Source organism: Siphateles boraxobius, unplaced genomic scaffold (assembly GCF_051911475.1).
Source record: "Siphateles boraxobius isolate OS27281-9 unplaced genomic scaffold, OSU_SipBor_1 106, whole genome shotgun sequence".
Lineage (NCBI taxonomy): Eukaryota > Metazoa > Chordata > Actinopteri > Cypriniformes > Leuciscidae > Siphateles > Siphateles boraxobius.
In genome coordinates, this window is record NW_027508707.1 from 408,803 (window position 1) to 434,000 (window position 25,198).

Below are 25,198 nucleotides of genomic sequence, written 5' to 3' on the forward strand. Positions count from 1 at the left end.
AAATGTTCAGCATTGTTTTCCTGTTGGACTCTGTATGCTATGCACTGCTAGTGACATGTTACTGGGCCTTTAAGGCTTTCGGCAGTGATTTACGGCAAGGGTCAACAAATGTGAGTTTTGCGTGAGTTGAGTAAACGCAACATGAACGAAGCTACACGGTGTGGTTATTGAGTCCTACACAAACACAACACCAATGATGCACACACGACGCGCAGAAAGACGCGCAACAGTATCGCGTGGCCAGACAGCGCGCCGGAATGGAACGTAGTAGGCTACAACCGATCACTTTCCCATAACGCAACTCCGACTACGGAAGCCTGTTAACTCAAAGGCGCAGTGCTTTCTTGCAATTGGGTCGGTTCATGTTCACACCGTAAACGAACCGTACCAGAGTTCATTTGGAACCGTACCGAGACCACCTCTTCAGCTGGGTCTCGGTTCGGTTGTTTGGTCCACACCCGAGTTCGATTGCTGTATTCACACCTGCCCAAAAGGTCCGCACCAAGGGGGGAAACGAACTAGAGTTCGATTTAATCGAACCAAACAAGGCAGGTGTGAATACACCCTTAAATTCGTTAAAAGACAGACGTTTTACTGTTAACACGGCCCCATATTTCGGATTCATCTAAACTTATACTTGATATTCTTTTTAGAATAAGTGATTCGTTTTGCTATTATTGATCATGTGACAGGACTCCTGTCTATTCATTGTCAACTGTTTTCTATAAATATGTTTGTATTGGCTAACGTTTATTCAGCTAATGCGTGTCCTGTTTAAAATTTGCAATGTTCAAATGCGAAGACAGCACGTCACAAATAAAAGTCCTTTTTTTCTGTGTGATTTAGTATCATATTTGGATATTGGAATAATAAATTAAGTAGCCTATCTTAAATGTACACATCTATTTTTTTTTTTTTACTGTTTTCTAGTTTTTTAAAAAAATTTTAGACTAGTTGTTGACCAGCACACATTAGCCTACACATTACATGCTTTTTTTGTAAAGCACTGCAATATTAATCATGAATAAAAAATGTTTTTGAGCATTATTGAATTTTTGGACTTTCACTGCAATAGCTAAATTGCTAGCTAAAAAACTTTAGAAGTCAAAACTAGAAAATATGAAGATAGGCATGTGTTTGTGTGTGTCTTGTATTGTCTCAAAAAATATGACATATGAAATATGAATTTTTTTTTTTACAAGGTTGGCAGGTCTCCACAATGTTTTCTGACTGTAGCCTATTCAAATCCTGGTGCGCCGTCACCAGAGTGACCAGACCAATAGTGTGTGTGTGTGTGCGGGTGTGTGTGGGTGTGGGTGTGGGTGTCTGAGCGCATTTTGAAGGAGTGACTAACGTTAGGCTGCTTGTCGGTTCGCTGACAATGCACCGCCTCAATCTCTTACTGTGTCCCGCACAAAACATTTGTTTCTTGTATAAGTCATAAGCTCGATGTGTCCATTAATTTAATTATTAGATTTGATTGTGCATTAGCCTCACTTATGACTGACTTTGCTGTATGCAGGCAGCGATGTGATGATGCCTGATATGAACTTGGGTTGCTACATTAACTGAATGAATATATGAACATATATGCCACATTGATAGGTCACAGCCTACCCATGACAAGATTTCACCGCACTTTACTTGATCTGTGCATCCGCTCTTAAAGTGACAGTAGCCTAATAAACCTGCTGCTGTCTGTCATGTTAATCAAAGAACAGAAAACAAGAGACAAAAAGACTTTAATTGTAAGCATTAATCTGTATTTAATTTTTACAGTGAAAATTTTCAACTGTTTTACATTTGATTATTTTGTTTAATTTCTGTAGTATTTCTTACCTGAATACTTCTGTTAGACCCACCTGAAAAACTATACTAGTCATGGTTATTTCATTCGTCTATTGTATTTATACATGCTGTTGTTTGCAATTTGTTTATTTGTTCTTATTTTACTACTGACTGTTTACTTGTCTTTTTTTTAATACATTTAGTTCAAAGTTTTAAATAAAGCCTCCCTGTGCCGTGTGAAAGCTATTTCAACAATATAACCCGAATTATCATATATGTCTATATGGCAATTTTCCCTGTGGTTTTGAATCTGATTATTTTTCAAGGTATATCAAAGTTATAAATACCAGTATTGTGAAAACACTAGTAACTGACACGCGTATGAGTCCTGTACTGTGGATAGTTGCTAGAGCTGACTCACAATGACATTTATGAGGTCTTAAACGGCTGTAACTCGCAGTGGAGCTGATCTGTGCACAGTATGGGGCACGTGGGCCTCACACACAACTCACACCAACAGTGACGACTCATTGTGTGGGGGTTCGCTTAGTACAACAACATTCTCTAAAGGTCTTCATCAATCTCCATTGTGCTGAGGGATGCTTTACGGAAAACCTGTAGTCGAATATGTGACGTGAATGGAAGAATGAACCCAATTTCCTGTAACAGTGTCAGTGGAAGGAAGGTTTTTCCGTTATTCCTGGCTGGCAGGATTGTGCTGAGTCCAGGGAAATTAGCATCAGATGCTGTGATGAGAGAAGCTTAAAGACTTTAAATGTTACTGATGCATTTAATGGACAAAGATAACAGAAAAAAAGGAATATTGAGACATTTTCTTTATTCCATTTGGGGAATTTCTTAGAGGGTTGGGTATCAAGTAGCTAATTATACAAATCAAAATTTGTATAAATAAAATGTGTTTCTTCTCCAGAAATTAGGTTAACGATGATAAATTAGCCTTGTGTGGCTTGGCTATGTGATTGGTCAACAGGAGCGATCTACTTTTGCTTTCATGGCTCAGGATATGTTCTTCTCTTCACCATTTTATTTCTGTGTTTCTGAGTGTCTCAGATCGGCTCATTTCACATTAAATGTTGCGAACTCCATCCCTGCATGTGCTTGCATTGCGAGGCCCGTTTCAAGTGAAGCGGGTGAAACATAGCAAAGTACTGACTGACACACAAACACACAATATTGACACAATACTGACACAAACACACAAAATGATGTCAAGGTACCCGTCTCGGCAAGTATTCTCGTAAACACAGACGGTTATGTCTTAAGTGAACGTAAACAGTTAAGAAAGAAATCGGTTGTGTATCATTATATTGGATCAGTGCGTTAGGTCTTAAAGTGACAGCAGCCTTTAAATACCTCTGCTGTCTATGCCATTAATGTTAATCAAACAACAAAACAAAGCTTACAGAAGAACACATTCATTTATATTTCATTTATACAGTGAACATTATAGTGTTATTTTACATTTAGACCATTTTATATTTATTACATTTCTGTACCTGAATACTACAGTTAGACCTTACTCTATTTGTAACTTTGTTATACTGTATTTATTTTTCTTCTGATCTGAAAAATGACCCGATCCGTCACTCCGTAATATGACCGAAAACCGTAATATGACCCGAACCATACGTTTTGTGATCCGTTGAAACAGAAGTTTAAAATAGAACCGGGTCCAGTTTTGGGAGCTGTTTCATTTTAATGAATCGGTCCAAACCACTCAATCTCAAATTCGCAGACTCATCAGTCACAGATGGCTCACAGTCAGCGCTCATTAAATTTTCCGTCATATCCGATCTGAAACCACGAGCATTATTGTGCATTGTTATAAATCAATCTAATTACTGACTGAAAACGAGTAGAAATGAAATGCTTCTGAATGGTGTTCGACTGTACGTGATAAACCAAATTCACTGAGCAGTTCTTGGGGAACATCCGAAGATGAAACACATCTGGATTGCCTCACTTGAACAGGAATTCATTTGAAAAAGCTCTGAAAATAATCGTTATGGCAGCACCTTGTTGAATCCCAACGGGAAATCTCACAGGATACGCTTTTGAATTACACCATACTTTATTTGTAGGATAGTCCTGGAACATTAATATTTAACACTGGCTGTGAGTCCTGTGTGTTACTCTGCCTGAGCTACTCTTGGGTAACTGGATTTTAGATATATTACTCTGAATTATAATCTGTATGGATATGTAGGTCTTAGATTAATTTCCTAAAGGCTTCTTATAGACTTATTAGAGCTTGTGTTTAGTGAGTGATTACTCCTGTTGTTAACGGTTGCATTAGTTATAGGCTAGAGGTTTTATGATTGTTGTCTGCTTGTGGAGAAGAGGCTTTATCAGATGTAATTGAACACTTGTGTGTTTGAGAAGGAGCTTTGTGTTGGGCCAGTTTGATAGACTGTGTGTGTGTGTGTGTGTGTGTGTGTGTGTGTGTAGAGGCAGTGGGATCCGTGTGAGAGCTCAGTCAGTTACGCTGGTGTCTGATATGCTTGGCTGTTTGTTCCTGTCCTCAGGTAACCCTACACACACACCAACCATTTCAATGACGGACACTCATCTAAACTGAAATGAAGGGAGCTCAATCATATAAACAAAAATAACAGAATTATTTACTACTTTTTGTTGAGTTTGATGCTTTATTATAGATTATATAAGTTTGCTTTATGGTATGTTTATTAGGGGTGTAACAATATATCGTGTCACAATATATCGCAATACAAAAATGCAACAATATGTGTTAGAAGTTCACCCAAAAATAAAAATGACTGTCGTTACATCCCTAGATTTCTACCAATCATGAATATAAATGTTACACTTCTCTTTTTTCTCTTCCACTTTTCATGTTACCGCAGTAGCCACCTCTGTGTCTTCCTCTTTCTGTTTGTGTGTGGCTTCATAGGAGCCCTTCTGAAGAGGATCTAAGCACAGCGTAGTTTGTGTTGTGCTAATGTACAGTCTGAGAGATGGAGCGTTGTGTGTGAGCAACTTCTTCATTTATCATGTGCTGCTGGGAAGATGACATTGTTCTGGGCTAATGCGCATTGTGTCCTTGCTTATCATAATCTACATTCCTGCTGGCCTCCATCACTCTTTCTCTTCTGACTGACGGGGGAATATTCCAGTGCTCATTCTGGCTTTACTAGATCTGGTGTTTGCTGCTGTGATATGCTGGATCCAGAGCAACTAAATGTCATAAAAGCATGAAATATTTGCACACCGTCTTTTTTTGTTTGTTTTTTGCACCAGTATTTTAAATTTAAAAAAAAGCACAACAGATTATAATGGTGCAATAATTGTTTTAATCAAAGTGAAAGTGACTATGCAGGTGCAATCAAAACAAGTGTATTAATAAAGACTATGTATAACAGTTTAGCTCTCTAATGATGCATAAGCCAATCTGACGTGAAAGTGATGTGCTTTTTTTTTATATTATTTTGTCGGTAATGTAAAAATTAACCAGTATTGGGAATATCAGGCCAATTTTTTGTCCACTTCTTGTCTGGTCTCATGAGTTTGAGAGCAGAAAGATAATAGATAATATGAGATAAAAGAGATGTTCATTTTTAGGGGTGTCACGATTCTCCAAATCCTCGATTCGATTACATTTTCGATTCTTAGGTCACTAAGCAGGAAAAAGGAAACAGAAAACGGCAAATACCAACTCATTGTAAAACTCAAAACACACAGGCTAAAACAGGACTGAAAATAAGCTTCAGGCAACTTTACTGGACAGTCTCCAGAGAGTCTGCTGCGACAATATACGATGTGTTTCACACATTCACTCTGGGTGTGTGTGTGTGTTTTCTTCTCACTGGTGTAAAGTGTGATAAGACCTAAAAGAAAAGAGGAGATCAGATCAATAAACTAGTTTGTGCTTTCAATTCATTGTCCCAGTCAAATCATAAAGATTTTAGTTGAGCTCAGTGCAGGTTTCATTTATCAGCGTGTGAAGCTGCTGTTGTGGGGAAATGGTGAATATAAATTTGTTGAGGGAAACGTTATCACTTCATGTGGCGGGTTGAGCATGTGATGTGTGTTTCCCTGCGTCTCCCCCCGGGCTCCCGCGGCTCAGTTAATGTGCTGGAGGAGGGGGTGGAAGCCCTTAAATTATAGATGTGTGTGTTCGTGTACTGTTTGTGTTTTCCCCAGAGTGCTTGCTAAGCATGTTTGGGTTGGGAAGGCCAGTACAGATGTATCCTGTTATCTCACTTGTAACTGTGCCCACTATTGAAACACATTTTCTTAAATTGTAGCTATCAGGATGACTGTGTGTGTGTGTGTGTGTGTGTGTGTGTGTGTGTGTGTGTGTGTGTGTGAGTGTGTGTTCCTTTGGGTCTAATTAGGCTGGTCAAAGTCTCTCCATACTGGATGACTAATCAATACTACTGCATGAAGACACATGCAGAGACTATAACACATACACATTGACGGTTACACACTGTATTCACAGAATGTCTTAAACCACAAAACATTATACTTTCCTCCTCGAAACACCTGCACATTTATACAGTGCATCTCTCGAAGAAGCCAGTACAGTTAATAACCGAAACAGTTCTTCTAGGAGCACTTGACTAATTACCCTTGTGAAAGAGGTGCTCTTAATTGTATTGAATTTGCATTTGTAGTGTACTTCAAATGTGCTTGCAGACGATATAATATTAATGAAATAAAAGGCCACTTAAGTATATTTAAAGAGAGCACTATCATGACTGTTCCTTAACAGACTTAAGTACACTTTTAAAAAATAATGTCAAATTAAAAGCTTTTTCTTAAGGTACATTTTAAATCATTAAGTCTTCATAATATTTCAGGGGTGCGGCAGCATTTGAAATATAATACATTTTAATTTAATTGCTTTAAATAATCAATTAAGTGTCCTAAAACATTCACACTTAAGTGTAGCCTATTCTTTTAAAGTATATTATTTCCGTAATAAGTACTCTTTTTAAAAGTATGCTAAAGTGTACTTTTTTTCAGAAGGGTATAACTAATGTTTAGAAAAGAAATTCCACTTCTACTCTATCATTGAAATTATAATTTGGTATTCTCATCTATAAGTCCCTTTGGACAGCCATCAACATTTTGAGTAAATCACTCGTTTTGCGACAAAATTTTGTGCTAGGCGAAAGTTAGTCATTTCTTGTTTTTAGTCAAATCATAAGGTAAGAGCTGACTTGTTTATTATTTTTAATTTATTAATATATCAGCAGTTGCCAGGTTATCTCCAAAGCTACAGTGCAGTTTTTTTTAGTTTGATGCTGTTGGTTATTTTTTAACTGCAGTTTTGTCTTTCTCTCTTCTTTCACTCTACACCTAATTTAATTGATATTGTCACATGATATTGTTAGATTGGATGATGTCATCTGACCTTGCCATGCCTTGACTTTAAGTGAATTGGCGCTATGGATTTTGAGCACAATTTCATTGTAATAAATGGCATTTTAATAATAATTATTAAAAAAGAAACAATAAAACATGCAACTGAAATATCTTTGGTTTTGTTTTGCATGAAGACTGGAGCATAGGTCTGTTAAAACAATCAATAATGGAATAATTAAGTATAAATGGAATCGTTATTGAATTCTTTGTGATCCCCAACCCTAGGGAAGCCTGTAACTCAAGGACTGTCGCACGGTCCATAGACTGTCTCTTAATGACACTGACAGGGCGAAAAACATGATGAGTCCGGCTCGATGCAGATTGGATGAGATCTCTGATCAATGATCATCGAATTTCCAACCCTCATTCATAAGCTGTGCAATTCATTGCTGTGGCAATATTAACTTTTTGACATTAAAGAGACCAGACGAGCTGCTTGATTTATTAATTAATGACAGAAAAGGTCAATAAGTTGGAACAAGTCATTATCATAATATGGAAGTCATCATTAGTTATTTCATATTCAAGAATTAACATTTTGAGAATAAAACACACAAATGCTTCTTCTGGGTGAAGTTTAGTTGTTTTTTTAAATGTATTTTTAAATAAATTACTTGTAATATAAGTAATTTATATCACCAAGCCCTGTTAAATGTATTTCATTTAAAGTCCCCCTGTAGTCAATCATATCACCAAAATGACATATTTAAATCCTTTTATTCTTGAAAAAAATTGCTTGAGTGTAACTCGACACCCTTGCCTCATTTAGTATTTGCGGTTCTATGAATATGCAAATGAGCCCCGCCTCCACTCAATCACTCAGCTCAGAGATCCACTCGTTGACGATCACACGTTGATCTGATTGGTTACAAGGTTGTTTGTCAGAAACGCCAGCGATTTCAAACCGTGTTTTTGAGACTGTCTTTGGTTCACTGCAGTTTTAAGGAGAAAATACTCAGCATTGCTGCCGACTTATGAATTTACACATGGTTTGTCTTAAAACATATTAAAAATCACCACATAGACATATAACAACATTAAAAACTTAATTTTCACCACAGGGGGACTTTAAATTTGTTTTATAATTCTATCATAATTTAAACAAAAGAAATTGAATACAGTGTTATCGCATCATATATCCTAACTGGTGCATCAGAGATTGCGACATAAAATCTTTAGTGAATTGAATCCGTGATCATAAAGCCAATATAATATATAAACTGAACCATGATAAATTTGACATCTTTAAACCCGTATTGACCTCTTTGACCTCTCTGTCACCATGTTTCTAACCCTCATTTCCTCCACCATTTGTGTTTCAGGTGAAAGCGCTCAATCGTTTGGCCGCACAAGGATTCAAAGGTCATGCTGTGCTTTGGAGGGACAAGAAGAGACACTAAATAAACAGTTGAGAGAGAGCAGAAGGTGGACCGCAGCCGCTATTATGTCTCGTCATCACAGCCGAGCCACCAGCCTGGAGGAGAAGGGGGCCACGCCCATCCACAAGAGCTCCACCCCTTTACACAAGAGCTCCACCCCCACCCACAAGAGCGCGTCGTCCTCCTCTTCGTCTCAGAGAGACAGTCGACAGGTGAGACCAACTTCGCTTCGAGACAGAAGAGAAAAGCTGTGGTTGTGCAACAGTAGGGGCTTTCGCACCGGGGAGTTATAGGAACGCAAGCCGCCTTTCCACTGCACACCACATTCGCATTCGCATACGATTGTCGAGTTTCGTCCCCTAGCGGCAGTCGCACGGATCTTTGAAATTGACCGTTCCCAAAGACCCGCCCCCTTTAGTTACAGTTGCTATGTCCGACAAGCCACGCCGCTCTCACGCCACACATGTTCTCACACACTGAAAAATACATCGCGGCGCAAAGAGGACACTGACAACACACTGACTGACAAGACAGAGCAGGTTACTTTATAATGAAACAAAGTCTCAACTTTCAAATTTGGTCATTTTTTAAAGAAATTTAAACAATAAATGCCGTTTTGTGTCTGACAGATCGCTAGAGCCTCACTTAAAGCTGCTCGTGAACTGATCATCTCTTCCTTCTAGTTCATCTATAGCATCAAATAATGAATGAACATCAGAAGGAATGTTGTTTCAACCGTGGAAAGATGTCAATACACACTGTTTTTCAAGTTTCAAGGCCACCGACGTTATATCTACTAACTCTCCTGACTGCTTTGTCGGACTAAATGGCGGATTCGGCAGAAGGCGATTATGATTGATAAGATCACCTGTCAATCAAACTCCCAGTGAAGGATGAATAGGTCGTGAAGCATCTGTTACCCTCGGCTTATTCACCATGGTAGAATTAATGATTTTAATGAATGTAATGCATGGATGAATTTATCCACAAATAACAAATATTGATTTAGTAATTATAAAATAATTATTTCTGCCGTTTTACAGGAATAGCGTCTACAGAATAACATCAAAGTGTTAAAATATGGGTAATTCTAGCTTTACGCTCATAGTTTTGATTAGAGTTCATCACATCCGGTCGGGCGGTCGCATGCGGTCTAGCCGCAGCAGTTCAGATATTTTAACACATCCGAAGCTCAAATCAGATCCGAAATTTCCGCATACAGATATGATCGGAGCTCCACGCAGCTCCCGTACTACTGTCCTTTGGAAATTAATGACTTCTGGTCCGATGGCTGTTGTTTGTCGTGTGCCATGGAAAGGCGGCTTTAGTTATAGGAACTAGCCACCAGGATGGTTCCCTGAGAACTATTGGTTGCATTCGCAACCATAGGAACTCTGAAGTGACGTAAGCCAAGCATGTTTTTGTGACTTTTATTTTGATGGCGCTGGGAACGCCAGAGCCTGAGCAAACAAACAGTGCTCTCATTCTCTGTGTTCATTAGTTGACGATCTGTCTAACAGTCCTGTACGTTATTAGATTGAACTGTTATGCATAGAAAGTAGACAGTAATGTTGCTAGCTGAGCAGAAATACATAATCATGTTTCGCTTGATCCCCTCAAAGTTGCATTGGATTTTCTCCTTAGCGTAAAGGAAGAGGCCTGTCTATCACTGTTTTCCATGTTCGCAGAGTTTGTTTGTGGAGTAAATATATAGGCTGTAATCTGTGTGTTTACACAGCTTTTTTTTTAAATGGCGGGTGCTGGTGTTTTGCGTGCGTTCGGCCAATCAAGCTAACGTCACTGGTAGTTCCTATTGTGCTGGTTTAGACCGACTCTGAAGTAGGAGCTCAATTATTTCCTCCAAAAGGAGTTCCTAGAAGTACATCGTTCCCAGTTCCTGCGGTGCGAACACGCCCAAATCCAGGAACTTCCGCCAATAGTTGTAGGAACTATGAAAAGGTTTCTCCAGTGCGAAAGCCTCGAGCCCCTAGCCCCTTTTGTCCATGAGGATTAAAAAACACATCAACAAAGCTCCAATATGAATCACATGATGGTCACTTTCCTCTCAGCTGACTTAGTTGTTTAAAGCAAGGATGTTGACTATGACCATAAAGTATGTTAAAGCCAGTTACAGGCAAGAACTGCCACTTAGACAGAAAAGGGCTGCTAAATCAATGAAATTACTGTAATAGATGGACTTTCAACAAAGCAGGAGCTCATTCAAGTCTTCACAAACTCTGTAGGAGCTACTGAAGGAATCTGTGCACATTCGGTATGGACTTTGTAGTGATCATTTACGTTTATTTTTTTTAATTTGGCTATTATCCTTTACTTTTGCTGACAGAATAAAATAAATAAATTGTTTTGAATTAATAGAGAGAGTAGTGGCGACAAAATGTGACACAACTGGTCAATACAGATGAATACTACTGATTATTACCCTTCAGGAAGAGGGCGAATAAACCTCAAATCTCTGTCACTGTGGCGGCAGAAGGAGCTGAATATCAGATATTATTAACATGAACTAATGAGTGTTGTTTTGAAGTAATCTTCAAGTTAATTTTATTAAAGTCGTCATGAAACGGAAGTAGGGACTTCCTTATTGTGACGTATATCTGAGTGATGGGCTTTACGAACAAGAACAAATGGGGGCGGGGCTTGATTTTGTCTGTGGGGAATTGATTGGATGTTGGTGGTTTGCTATTGGTGGATCTCATGTGATTGACAGGTTGCTCCGCCCTCGTCATCAGAGAAGAGAAGAGAACAAATTTAAAAAAAATAATGTGCATGGATAAGTCATTTATAATAATAACTGCAGTATTATAAAAAAAAATTGATTCGTCAGTTTTGATTTCATGGTGACTAAGTAAACGTAGGTAATGTCCATGTATATTTTCAGAGAGCAGTTTATGTAGCAAGTATTCAAAAATCACTGTACTAGTAGTGTACTAAGTTGTATGCATACCATTTTAGTTCTTGACCCACTTTTTAGTTTATAAAAGTATACTTTTACTTGTATTTTATGTGTAAACTACAGTTTACATCTAAGTTTTTCATTTGTATTGCAACTAAACCGTTAACTACACTAATTTACTATCTAAATACTTCTAACCCACTTTTTAGTTTCTGAATTTGCACTTTGAAGTATAATCTCAAAAAGTACTACTACTAAGTTTAGTTTAAGTTAACTATTTTAGCATTAATTTTTATACTTAAAAGTGCTCTAAGCAATGTTGGGTGACGTCACTTCTTGTTGATGTTAAAAATATTGTATTATATTTTTAAGCTAGCTCGACTTTATTCAGTACATGCAGTCTAACAAGGAATATTTCAATAACTGTGATGCATTTGCAAGTCTTTTTCAGAATAAAACAAAACCAGAATATGCAACTTATTCTAGTACACCTCACAGTATCTTCTAAAAGTGTATGCTTTAAAATCTATTCATGGGAATACTTTTCTCCCAACTCATGATGTGTGTTTCTAGATACTGCTTCACTCAGTCGAGCCTCACTCGTCTGATGTCTGTTTAATGATGTTTCTAATGAGTTTGGCATTTTGGTCAGTCAGTTGAAATTAGCTGTGAACACTTTCGATCTAAAAGCTTTTTTTTCTTTTTTTAGTTTTTTTCGCAAACTAATATTTATTGCTAAATCAGTACTGTGTATATTAATGTAATCTTTCATTAATTAATTAATTAATTAATCCATTCATTTATTCTAACTCTCTCAATATTTCCATCTAATGTTTATTATTGGTGTTAAATGAATGATATAGAGCTGTTTGTGTGCACTTTTACATTGTCATTGGTTTGGTTTTGTTATATTTGATCTTGTCCCTGTGTAGGAGACGGATAGCTGGGAAATCATCGAGGGCCTGAGGATCGGGCAGACTCATGTGCAAAGGCCAGAGAAGCACGAGGGCTTTATGCTGAAGAGGAGGAAATGGCCCCTGAAGGGCTGGCACAAGGTTAGATCCAAAAACCAATAAACCATCCTGATCCCGCTGGTCTGATTCACTGGTTTTAGTGGGTTAAACCACTTCAGACCAGCAATCTGTTTACAGGGTTCGTACAAGGTATTTAAAGTACTTGAATTTGACTTTTTGACACTTAAGTCCTGGAAAACAGTTTTTCAAGGAGGGCGGAAGGGTAAAGAAAAAAAATAAAAGAATAGTAAAAAAGAAGGAAAAAATGAACAACAAGAACACAACCATTAATACACGAGGTCTTACAAGGAGTCAGCAACTATGTGATACAAGTAGAAATTGTGGTACAGTTGTAAAAGTCTACTAATTATTTATTTTTGTTTTTTGTATGTAACAATCCCTTTTTCCTCCAGTTATATAAAATAAAGCCCTCTTTATGAAGAAAAGAGCCATATTTTTTAACAGGAACTTGAAAAGTGCTTGAATTATTGAAATTCATAATACATGAAATTAGTGTTTAATTTTTTCAGAGAAAACCCCCCTCAATCTTTTCACGTAAAATGAACGCTGCAGGGGTGTGAGATATAGAGCTATTTCACATGATATTAGGTTTCATGATAAGTATATAATGCAACTTTCATTCTTCAGGTCAATCATATATTCATGGAATATATATATAAATAAGTTTGAATAAGGAAGGCGATATCTTTGTCATAGTATCGTTTCAATGGTTAAGGGGATTGCCCACGGCTGACAGCGCTGGTCAATGGATTGAAGTGAAACATCAGATACCATATATATGTAATTTGATAAAAAAAAATAAAAAAAAAATAATAATAATAAAGATAAGATATTGTTTTATAGGTGCTAATTGTGGTCCTCGAAATCCAAAAAAGTAGTGCTTGATAAATCCTTGAAAGTACAGCAATTTCATTTTACCAAATCTGTACGAACCCTGTGTTTATTCTTGGTGTAAATGAACTATAAAGAACAGTTCGTTTGCATATTAATAGTATTTAAATTTCCATTGGTTTGTTTTTCTTATATTTCACGCTTTAATCCTTATTATATGTATTTACAGTAAATATTAATGGGACTAATACTGTTTTCTTCTGTCTTCTACACAGCGATTTTTCGTTCTCGATAACGGGATCCTGAAATACTCCAAATCTCCCGTGGATGTGAGTTTGTTTGGGTTGTGAACGCATCGAGCGCTTCCTGTGAGCTGAGCTGCTCTGTGAATAATGATGATGAGCTGTGTAGGTCAGAGAGACGCTGCGCTGTGATTGGCTGTCAGCTCTCGCTGTAGCGTGACTCAGACTCAACAGCACTGATGCAACAAGGACAGAGAGTGTGTGTGTGTGTGTGTGTGTGTGTGTGTGTGTGTGTGTGTGTGTGTGTGTGTGTGTGTGTGTGTGTGTGTGTGTGTGTGTGTGTGTGTGTGTGTGTGTGTGTCTGTGTGTGTCTGTGTTTGTGTGTGTTTGTGAGTGTGTGTGTGTGTGTGTGTGTTTTTGAGTGTGTGTGTGTGTGTGTGTGTTTGTGAGCATGTTTGTGTGAGCGTGTGCGTTTGTGTCTGTGAGTGTGTGTGTGCGTGCGTGCGTCTGTATCTGTGTGTGTGTGAGACCCAGAGTGCTTTTGGAGAGGTTTGTTCTCCCCTTAAATACCATACGTCTTTTATTTTATTACCAGTAGGGAAATGACAGAAATCTATGTAGGGAGAGGAACTGGATCAGAAAACCAGTCTGACAAAAGAAATGTCTGGGACATACTGCATAAAAAATATATATTTATAAATGATGTATGATGGTTAAATGTTATTGTGTGTGTGTGTGTCAGATTCAGAAAGGAAAGCTTCATGGCTGTATAGATGTGGGTCTGTCTGTGATGTCCATCAAGAAAAGAGCTCGCCGCATAGATCTGGACACAGAAGAACACATTTACCATCTGAAGGTGTGTAGTCTGCTTGATCTCTATGTGCGTTCACTGAAATATTGTGTTTCTTCAACTTCAGGTACTTTTATGTCTCAGGGGTTTATTTTAAATCCTTTTTATCTTGTTTTTGTTATGTAAAGCTGATGCCTTCTTCATTTGTTTTGATGCTGTGAACTGTCTGTCTGCTAACTCTGTCTCTGCCTCTTTCTCCTTCAAGGTGAAGTCTCCAGATGTTTTTGACATCTGGGTGTGCAAGCTTCGTCACCATCGCTTGTTCCGTCAGAACGAGATCGTTCGTTCTCCTCGAGACGCTACACTACGGACGTTCCCTCCGTCTGCCGGCGCAGAGTCTCCCCAAAACACCCCTTCCAGCACACACCAAAACAAGGTCACTGACCCCTCTGGGTCTGTGCTTTTTCATATTTTAGGGATTTTCTGGTGTAATTATGTTTCATTAAAAGTCAGCATGAAAATTAACCTTTATTTTTCATACATATTCCTAATCTTATTGCACGCAATATATTTACATTCAAATCTGGCTCCTTTCTGGCATGTAAAAGCCATCGTTTGAATTTTAACGATTACGATACCGATTTTGATTCTGCTAATTATGCCAATCGATTCCTAATTATGTTTCCAATAAGGTAAAAAAAAACGTAGATATCATTCGCATTTTGTCTTGTTGGAAAACATTTAATTGTAGCTGAGTATCATGAACAAAAATCAACAGGCTAACGAACACTTACACAAGGAACTTTTGCCTATGGTTTAAAAATACCATGGAAAAACAACTAGTCTATAACTAATATAATTTTCAAGCATTATTAAAGACAAGTATACACTCAGTAATTAAAAAATAACAAAATTAAAAATTAGCAATCGCAACAAATAGATACAACTGAACAAAGATATGATAGAAATAAACAAGTGTTTTAAAGTCCCTGTAAAGTCAAAATGAAGTATGTGTTCTGAGTTTGTCATATCACAGAAAAATGTGTTATTAGACACCCAGCCAAATTTGAATGCTAAAAAAGTTGGCAAGTACATAAAATAAGCTATCAAAATCTTGAAAAAATGAACAGTAGTCTCTGCTCTCAAACGCTGGGGGCGTGTCCGCTGGCTGCGCTGAAACCACGCCCACTCGTGGTAAAGCTGCCGTTGCCACAATCAACTGTCACCCGCTACAGCCGGAATGGATGCTCCTAGCAGCTTATTAGGTTAATTATAACATAAGCGCACAAGGCATCTTACACTCATTGGTGGGCACGCACTGCCGATAATGGCACCAGTTGTCGGCGCGACAGGATGAAGGCCGAGGCGGGAGATAGTCGTTCGGCCCCATTCACCAGTAACACAACAGCAGATTATCAGTGAATCCCAGTTGTCTCAGACGAAAGTTTATAAAACTATCCCGTGTAAAATGATCACTACAGAGGCGGGTTTTGGCGGTGATCCTCTGCTCTCCATCAAGGTGGCTCTTCACAAAATGAATCCACCTCTTCTTGATGTGATCGTTTTTAGGAAATTTAAATAAGGACACCGATCTGTTTTGTACGTGATCGCATCCAGGTAGTACGCATTCCCGTGACGAAGACATAGCTAATTAGCGAACTGTACGCTGTAGTAACTAATAATACTGACAGTAACTCGCGATTGAGCGGTAAACTGATGCAAATGTGCTCTATTTATATTGTTAGGGGAGCGGCCAGCCTCAGGGGCTCCAGTGCGTCATCAGGTAGGGGCGGGGCCAGGAGCTCAGGGGCTCCAGTGCGTCATCGAGTACCCTTTTAGCCCCGCCCAAAAAATCCGTAAAATATCAATGATGAAAAACTGTTTAACGGTCTAACTCCACAATTCAGTACTTCACAGTTCACAGTATTTGTAATGTGATTTAGCAATACATTTCTAACATTAATAATGTGTTTAGAATTTTTTTTTTAAATTGCCTTTACAGGGACTTTAAGATTTTCAGGTTCAGAAACTAATCAGATGTAAAATATCACTGCACTTTATAAATACATTATATATTACTAACATAGTTACAAAAGACAAGAACGAGTTACATCAGACAAGAACGAGTTAATTTTCTCTTATTGTTGTTTGATTAGTGTTGTTATAGAAACGGCAGCAGGAATATTAGGCTGCTGTCACTTTAAGAGTTGCAAAAATCCAATATACTGTTACACATGCCTGCAACACTGAAATGGTTGTGGGCGTAGGCATGTTTGCATGGCTAGATTATTTGCTTTTGAATAGCGCGCTCTCCGTGGGCGTGGTCACATTAACACTTAATAAGATATAATGAGCTGAAAAGAAAAAAGACTTACATCTCTCTCTTTTCATACAGATTACATAAACTGATAATATTTGTTTTTTTATATAAATTACTTAATTTGAAAGATGAGAATTCAAGCTTCATAAAGAAAAATCTCGTGTCTGTGTGGCAAGTATTCGCGGAGTTACAGTTCATTTTCGGTCGCGTTTCAGAATGGACTTCACTGACAGAGAGAAGGCAAAACTCGCATCATTATTTTTCTTTATTTGACAAAAAGCACAACACTTTGTTTTTTTGTGAGTATACACAAAAAATAGACACTTAACAGGATCGAATAATGTATAACACTTATATGTAAGATCAAAATCAACAGAGTATTTTGAGTCTCTTTTGCACTGATAAGAAAAAAAGCGAGCTGGTCACGCCGGCGATACCGCCGACCCCCAGAGGGTTAAAATCACATTAAAATGACTTTTTCTGTGTGCATGTTTTGCATGTGTGTGCAGCACATTAAAAACAGCGCGCGAGTCGTCTCGCGTTTGAATGGTTTAAAGTCATATTGAAATGGTCACAAAGGAATCGATCAGAGGAATCGAAATTTTAATTTTATAACAAGTATCCAATTCCTGAACTCCAGTATTCAATTCCCTATGGGTTGCAAATTTGTCGTCATGTTGACTTTAAAAGCAACAGAAATGTAAGTTAAGCTTCATTCAGACAGCTAAACGTGTGTGTATTTATGTGCCCTGTCTACTGTACCTGAATGTAAACGTGTGTGTGTGTGTGTGTGTGTGTGTTCAGCAGGGTAAACCCAGCAGTCTGCCCTGGCACCTGCCACCATCCTGCAGTAATGGACAGAGTAAAGTGGCGGCCTGGTTAAAGGAGTCAGAGGAGATGGACAAGTGTGCAGAAGGTAACACACAATTCATTCTGAATATGTTTCATTATATTTCATCTCACTAAACCTGTCAAGAAGATTTCTGTCACATTTTTACCACAAAATAAATAAAAATAACAGCGTCACAAACAGTGTTTTCAACACCTGTGTTATAATAATTCAAATTATCACAGAAGTACTGAGATAAAAGTTTGTTGTTCGGATATAAACACTTCTGCGCAAGTGATCAAAATAGAGTAAATCACTTTATGAAAGTAGCTTGACACTTCAAGTAAAGATTGTATCATTACATCATTACACCAGTAGGTGGCGACAAGTGACTGTTAGAAATGTATTTGTCATTGAATCATTCATTCAAGAGATTTGTTAAAAATGCTGATTCATCCAGTAATGAAACGATTTATGATTGAGTCATTGAATAATTCACTCAAACTGATTATTTTTTAAAGTAATTAATTCAGATTAATTAAACATTTTAAATAGATCGCTGCATTTTATTACATGCTATTTTGTTTAGTTGGCTATTCCGAATCATAAGAGGATCGGGATCTCTGCATAAGTCATTTTCTTTACAAAAAATGTAAATATATATATATTTTTTACTTTTGTGCAAGATTGTTCCTGAAGACTGATCCTCTGTCTTATTTACAAAAACAACATTTGAGTCTCAACAGTGTGTGTTTGTGTGTTTCAGAACTCGCCCACTGCCAGTCTAGTCTATTAGAGTTGAATCAGCTACTGCAAAGTCTGGAGATCTTACAAAGGACACAGTCAGCTCCCAATTTCACTGACATGCAGGTACATCCACACACACTGGCATCTGGGTTCATTAGCCCAGTTGTCCATATTAAACAGCTTCCTCATGGTGTGCGAATATATTTGTTCAGATTGTGTTGCAGACTGCAGAGTGTATTTCTCTTTGGCTGATAATGCACAGGTTTGATATCCTGATGTTTTGTCCTGTCTGTTTGAGTTAACTTAACATATATCCAGCTGTGTTTATATCAATACCCTGCTGGACAGTTTAGCACTGGGTCGGTCAAGCAGTGCAGTGGGTTGTACAAGTAAAAGGAATCGCTCATCATAACACACTGTGAATCATAAGCTAAATATTGACAAGTCGACTTTTTACCTGCTTGTCGGCTAGAAAAAAAAGAGAGTAGTCTTGCAAACCCTAGTAATATGACATTTAACATGCAGATGCAAGATATTTTTCAGACCAAGCCAAGACTTTCTCATAACGATGATGAAACATTAAGAAAGAATCTGTACAATATTGAATCTCTGATCTGTGCCAGATATCTGATGAAATATGGGAATTTGTTGAGAGTTGTAATATTCTTTGTAAATGCAGCTCTGTTTATCATAATATATATAGTAATTTTTACGTACATAAACTTCAAACTAAAATCAACTTCTCAAACACAACATTATGATTCTTCCTTCAATTATTTTCACTGATGTCATTCCCATTACTTCTGCATACGAAGACCCAGCCTGCTCGTCACTCATTTACAGCATCTCATCTTCTTTTGCCACAGCGATGGATTCATTGCTTCAGTTTTCTGCTATTAACCCTCTCACCCCTTTGCTGTGCGTGTGTGTGTGTGTGTCCATGTAATTTAGAGTAACTGTGTAGATTTGACAAAGAAAGAAAAGCGTGTCAGCAGAAGATGGAGGACTAAAAGTGTCAGCAAAGATGCAAAATTGCAACAGCAGGTACATCTTCAACACACACACAATCAACACATAGGGTCATTTACTGTTAGTTAGTTATTATTTATTGCACTGTATTAGAGCTGCACGATTAATCCCGTTCTCAATTCAAGAGCCAAAGAGAGTAGTTGTCATGTTTTAAAAAGTTTTAAATTAAAAAAGTTTTTTAATTCATGGTATTAAAAAGTTTCACAAACTGTTTTCATCCACACAGAATCATTATTTCTGTGTTACACATGTTTAAATGATCACACACGTACTGGGATAAAAGTTTATCGTTTGGATATAAACACTGATGGTAGCGACCAAAATAGTGCAAATCACCTTTTGAAGTTACTTGGTGTTTCAAATAAATATTGTATCAATTACATCATTACTAGGTGGCGACAAGTGTAAATGACAAAATGTATTTGCCATTGAATCATTCATTCAAGAATTTCGTTCAAAAACGCTGATTGATTCAGTAATGAAACAAATGAAGTCTTTGAGTGACTCATTGAATCATTCACTCAAACCGAGTTTTTTTTAAATAATTCTTTCAAGTAATAAAACTTTTTTTTAAATAGACTGCAGCAAACTCTAGTAAATTACATGTTATTTTGTTTAGTTGTCTGTTCAAAATTGTGGAAGATTCACAATCTCTTTTTGAAACAAAACAAATCGTGATTCTCATTTATCCAGAATCGTGCAGCTCTGCAGTAGCCGCGTTTCCATTACCTTTCAAATTGCACAAATTGAAATTGTGAATTGAAAATACGCCCAATGGAAACACGTCAATTTCGCAAAAACTCCCATGTATCGCAAAAACGTTTTTACGCTCACATGCATGAGGTGGTTTTTCAGGCAATTCGAAAAAGGAATATTTCGCAAAACTGCAATGGAAACAGTTTTTTTTCTCTCGCATTTACAGGTCACATGACATACGTAACAGTCGATCATTCTTTAAAGTATGTTTGGACAGAAGATGAAACCGAGTTCTTCATTAAACTCAGAAAAGACAAAAGTATTACAGGACTTAAACACAATTTATCAAGACCTTGAAGCAGAGAGGAGGGAGAAACACCTCATGTGTGTCGCTCACAAGTATAATGGTCTTTTCTTACCATCAATGCTTGGATACACGCCTACGGCTCCTTTCATTATAAAATAATGGATAGTGCGGTGGCTGCGATATACATAAACCTACTAACATCCGTCGCCATGATTTTTATAATGACTTTCTAAAAAAAGTGACGTTTTAGTCGCATAACATTGGTTAATGGAAACTTGTCATTTTGCAATCGGTTTTTATCAACATTTAGAAAATATCGCAAAAGTTTTGCGCAAATTTATAATGGAAACGTGGCTATTGTCTCTATAATTTTAGCATTAATTTCACTGGAATTACGCAAATCAGGTAACGGTGCCATCACAGCCAAATAAATCTGCTAAATGCAGTATCTTACAATAACTGAGTTATAGAGGACATGGCGGACTACCACAATCTGGCATACTTTACTGAGACTGTACAATATTGCTTCATTTCAATGTAGGCTCTTGAATCAGTTTAAAATCTCAAAAGAGTGGTTAAATGCATGCACAAGTAGCTCAGTTGTTAAGTGAGTTCGCCACACAGTTTTAATGCAGCTGAGAGAGTTTAGTGTGTACGTTTCTTCAACCTTCACGCACACGCACACATGACCACTTGCCCTCTGAACAACCTCATTATTGCAGTCCTTAACCAGAGCCATCGCATCGTAGGGGACCGCCAGCCGCAACGCTCTGAAGACCTGACATTTGACTCAGTGGATCCATTATAAACCATTTAAACTCTTTCCGAACCTTTAACAGCATACCGGACATACTTTAAAGGACTTTGTACATTTATAATGGACCACTATAGACGAGAGAAGCATGTGAGTGAATGGGACATTTATTTTTTATTCCCTGATAAATGTTGCTTTTGTTGGAATGAGTCATTTATTTTGATCATTAATTAAGATGAACAAACACAGGTTATATGTAAGATACAAGACATTACATTCTGCAACAGACTACCATTGTAACTGCATTACCAAAAAAAATTTTTTTTTTTTTTTACTGAGGAACAAGGCAAAATAATTTTCGGATATAATCAACAAATCCACAGATTCTCTTTTATGAATTTTAAAGGTTTTTCTGTGATGTTGGCATGCTTATCTGTTCATGAGGCGTGTGTATGAGTAACTCTTATACTCTATACTCTTAACTCTTGTGGTGTGTTTGGTTAAATATGTGTCTGGCTCTTGTGTTCACCCCCAGGTCCAGTCACTTCCTCAGTCACACAGTGCTAAAGTAAGCAGAACCCTCACTTTGGTGTTATCTTCGTATTACACCATGACATAACCATGCTGTAGTCTCTCCAACCCTTGCATGCAGTCCTGCTTTACATTCTCTCTGCAAAACATCATGTCAGTGTGACCTTTTTAGAAATAACTCAACGTTATGGTTGTAACCCACGTTCTCTGAGGGAGACGAGTGCGGTATGGGAGTGTGTAGACTCTCATGGGACATTCATCTGTGTGGCAGTTCATAAAGCCCTCCATTCAAACATCAGGCCACTGACTCAACTCATTCAAAACCTGCTCTTCTGTAAGCCGATGACAAGGAGGCCATTTTGTGTGACGTTTCTCAGTGAACTGGGGTTACAATTGTATCTAACCAGTAGTTCTTATTTAGTCAACCTGCTAAGGTCACCAACACATGTACAATCCTAAAAAGTCATGCAGGTATGGAACAACAAGAGGGTGAGTAATTTTCTTTTTGGGAATGAACTATTGATTCATTTCAAGACGCTGCTTCTAGCACCGTATAGGCTTTAATGATTTCACCAACATAAAGGCCAGTGAACAGATCGTATATTGAGATTGCTCTAAAAGGGACTGAGGAGGTAGAATGACCTCTGACTCCTGGATGCCTCTTGATGAATAGTAAAATAAATATTAGGGCTGCCACTAGAAGAGGCTTAGTCAACCTAAATTTTATCAGTCATTTAGTCGCAGAATTTTTTTTTACAAAAAGTGCCTTTTTTTACATTAGAATGAACAGATTCTAATGGAAAATAAATATCCTCCGATTATGTAATCCGTGTGAAACGAGCACATAGGCGGAGATGACGAGTTAATTTCTGCAGCCGAAAACATTACCAATAAATTATTAAAATGTTTAGACAGCCTCTTTCTGTTTTTTTTACACGACACATTCATAATCATTACTTTTACCGGTGCGCTGTGGCAAGCTTAATGTTTGAATTTGTGCGCTGACAATTAAAGGCACATTATTATGATTTATGGCTTATTAATATAAACTGGCGATTAGTCGACTAATGGCTTAAATGAACGACTACTAGTCGACTAGAAAAATCTTTAGTCGAGGGCAGCCGTAATAAATATAAATATAAATATATATATATATATGTATACAGTTGTGCTATAGAAATGAAGCACCAACATGAACTTGTGAATCTGAAGGATCTGGACAGATTCTGTAATGAGGAATGGACAGTTGTTGTCCAAACTCATCAGGCATTATAGAAGAAAACTCAGAGTTTTTACCTTGGCAAAAGGAGGTTGCAAAAAGTATTTAATAACCGGAAGCCAACAATTATGGCCAGTGTGTTTTGGAGAAAAACATTAATTTCATAATGTGATTTCCCCCTCACTTTCAATTCTTTTACTTCAATGAAAGGTTCAATTGTTGCTAATTTTTTGAATGAAATATCAAATAGATAAACAATGCAGATTTATTTTTTACAGCAATTTTTTGTCATATTTACCAGGGGTGCCATCAATTCTTACCACAACTGTATACACACACACACACACACACACACACACACACACACACACACACACACACACACACACACACACACACACACACACACACAAACACACACACACAAACACACACACACACACAGCTTGAGTTGACAGCAGTAGCTTCAGTTTGTACGCAGATGTAAATTTATTTTCATCAACACAAACTGTAACTACTGCAAAAATGATATCAACCCCATTTTTAAAGGGTAACATTTAAATATTCTTAGTTAGGACTCTACTCTTATTAAAAATAACTATTTGTGTTCCATAGCATCATACATTTATATCATGATAACCACAGGTCAAAAGTAAAAATATTGTTTCTATCTAGAATCACTATATGGTATTTAGTCTATAAACACATTTAGTATACAAATGCACAAAACTTGCAACAGAAATGTATTTAATTTGACCTATATTTCATTACTCCTTTAATACATTTACTGTCTACATTAATAATATAATAAAGTTCGATATGAATAGCTCACATTTCTGCCACGGACGGTAGTGTTACCTCAATAAATCCATGGTAAATGTTGGTGATTTGTGGATTGAAAAGCATTTTGAGTTGTTGTCGCACAATGCATCTCCTGTTTTCCTCATTAGTGTTGAATGAATGTCAGCGCGGTTTCATCTTTAAACTAGTGCCAAACTCTCACTGGATCTCACTGTGCTGTTTAGTGTTCGCATCGGTCAACCAATAAAACAGATCGGTTCTGAGCTTGTGCTGTGTTTTGGGCCAGATGCAACAGCAATTTGCAGTGCTTATCAGTTATCAAATTTTTGTCAGTCATGGTTTACTGCTACACCTGGCCTAAAATCTAGTGCTTTCACCTTGTGTTGACATTGTGAGACAGTATGATTTTTGAAATTATGCCTGGCGGGCAACATATATTTTAATAGACTAGCTGCTGGCCATTTGAAATTCATCCTCAGGCCATAATTGGCCCGTGGGCCGGAGTTTGGACACCCCTGCCCTAACCAGCAAGACAAGTGTTTTTGACATTGCTCTACCTCTTGCTGGATCTGCAAAACAAAGGACTGCTCACAGTGCCCTAGCCATATCTCTACAGCATATCTCTCTTCCTACCCAGACCTGAATGGGGAATGATGAAAAGCTGGGATTTCATATTCCAGACAAGCAAAAACCGGTTTGATATTAGATATTTGGGAAATAATTCCCATCATACCAGAGAAATGGTATGTCGATAACCATAGATTCCCTGGCTATAGCGGAGCCACTCTCCTCCAAATCAAAATATATCTTTTCAGAGTGGGAGGATAAAGTCTGACAGCTGGAAATGCATAAAGCAAACTGGACTCAGGTGTGCCAGTGTGTCTGTGCCTAGTAGCATGTCTGGTTCTCTCAGTAAAATAGACAGCAGACTTTGTTTTTTTGTTTTGAGGTGAACATATCTACGACAGTTGTAGACCTTATCTTTTCCATATCTACACTCTTACATCCAAATCTCCTCTCTCCCAGGTGTGGGTTTCAGCAACAAATCTATGCCTGTGCCTTCGACAGGCCCAGAAATATACATCAATCTCAGGAAGAGAATTCAACCATTGGAAAATCCCAACAACCAGCACAGAGTTAGAAGTGGTTGATATGCACACTTCCGAGAGGAAGATGTCGTGTCTCATTTATTGTCCGATCCTTAACGACTACTCCCCAGTCATGCATAACTTCGTCTGTAGTGATGAACCTTGTGGTTTAACCCATCATTGAACCACCCATCAAGAGACTTTTTGTTCCTCCAGATGTGCAGTACTGTCGGCATCAAGCTGACACTCAGATTTATCTGCATAAATTGTCTGGAGGGATTCAACTTCAAAGAAGTCACCCATCTCTGAAAGTCGATCTGAAAAGGAGTAACTTTTCCACTGCCATTGTCAGTATTGAACAGCCTCAGACAAAGACTAAAGGACACCAGTGTCCACAGATTGAACTGGTCCAAGCTATCCTGAAATCTTATCCTCTTCTGTTGCAATGCGGATGCTTGATAAGGATCCAAGTGCAACCACATGAACA

The 25,198-nt window shown here is 37.7% G+C and overlaps 1 protein-coding gene across 8 annotated transcripts in view; it reads left to right on the forward strand.

Moving 5' to 3' along the window:
• Positions 1-25,198, forward strand: part of osbpl6 (oxysterol binding protein-like 6) — an 82,756-nt gene that overhangs the window by 22,467 nt on the left and 35,091 nt on the right. The window contains exons 2-10 of one of the 8 annotated variants that reach the window (XM_077247114.1): positions 8,523-8,791; positions 12,426-12,548; positions 13,634-13,687; positions 14,343-14,456; positions 14,656-14,826; positions 17,515-17,626; positions 18,306-18,409; positions 19,238-19,330; positions 21,608-21,640. In XM_077247114.1, the coding sequence (XP_077103229.1) occupies positions 8,645-8,791; positions 12,426-12,548; positions 13,634-13,687; positions 14,343-14,456; positions 14,656-14,826; positions 17,515-17,626; positions 18,306-18,409; positions 19,238-19,330; positions 21,608-21,640 (951 nt within the window). In that variant the 5' untranslated portion in view covers positions 8,523-8,644. The remainder of the gene's footprint in view (positions 1-8,522; positions 8,792-12,425; positions 12,549-13,633; positions 13,688-14,342; positions 14,457-14,655; positions 14,827-17,514; positions 17,627-18,305; positions 18,410-19,237; positions 19,331-21,607; positions 21,641-25,198) is intronic. The other 7 variants (XM_077247115.1, XM_077247116.1, XM_077247117.1 and 4 more) reach the window with 7 other exon arrangements.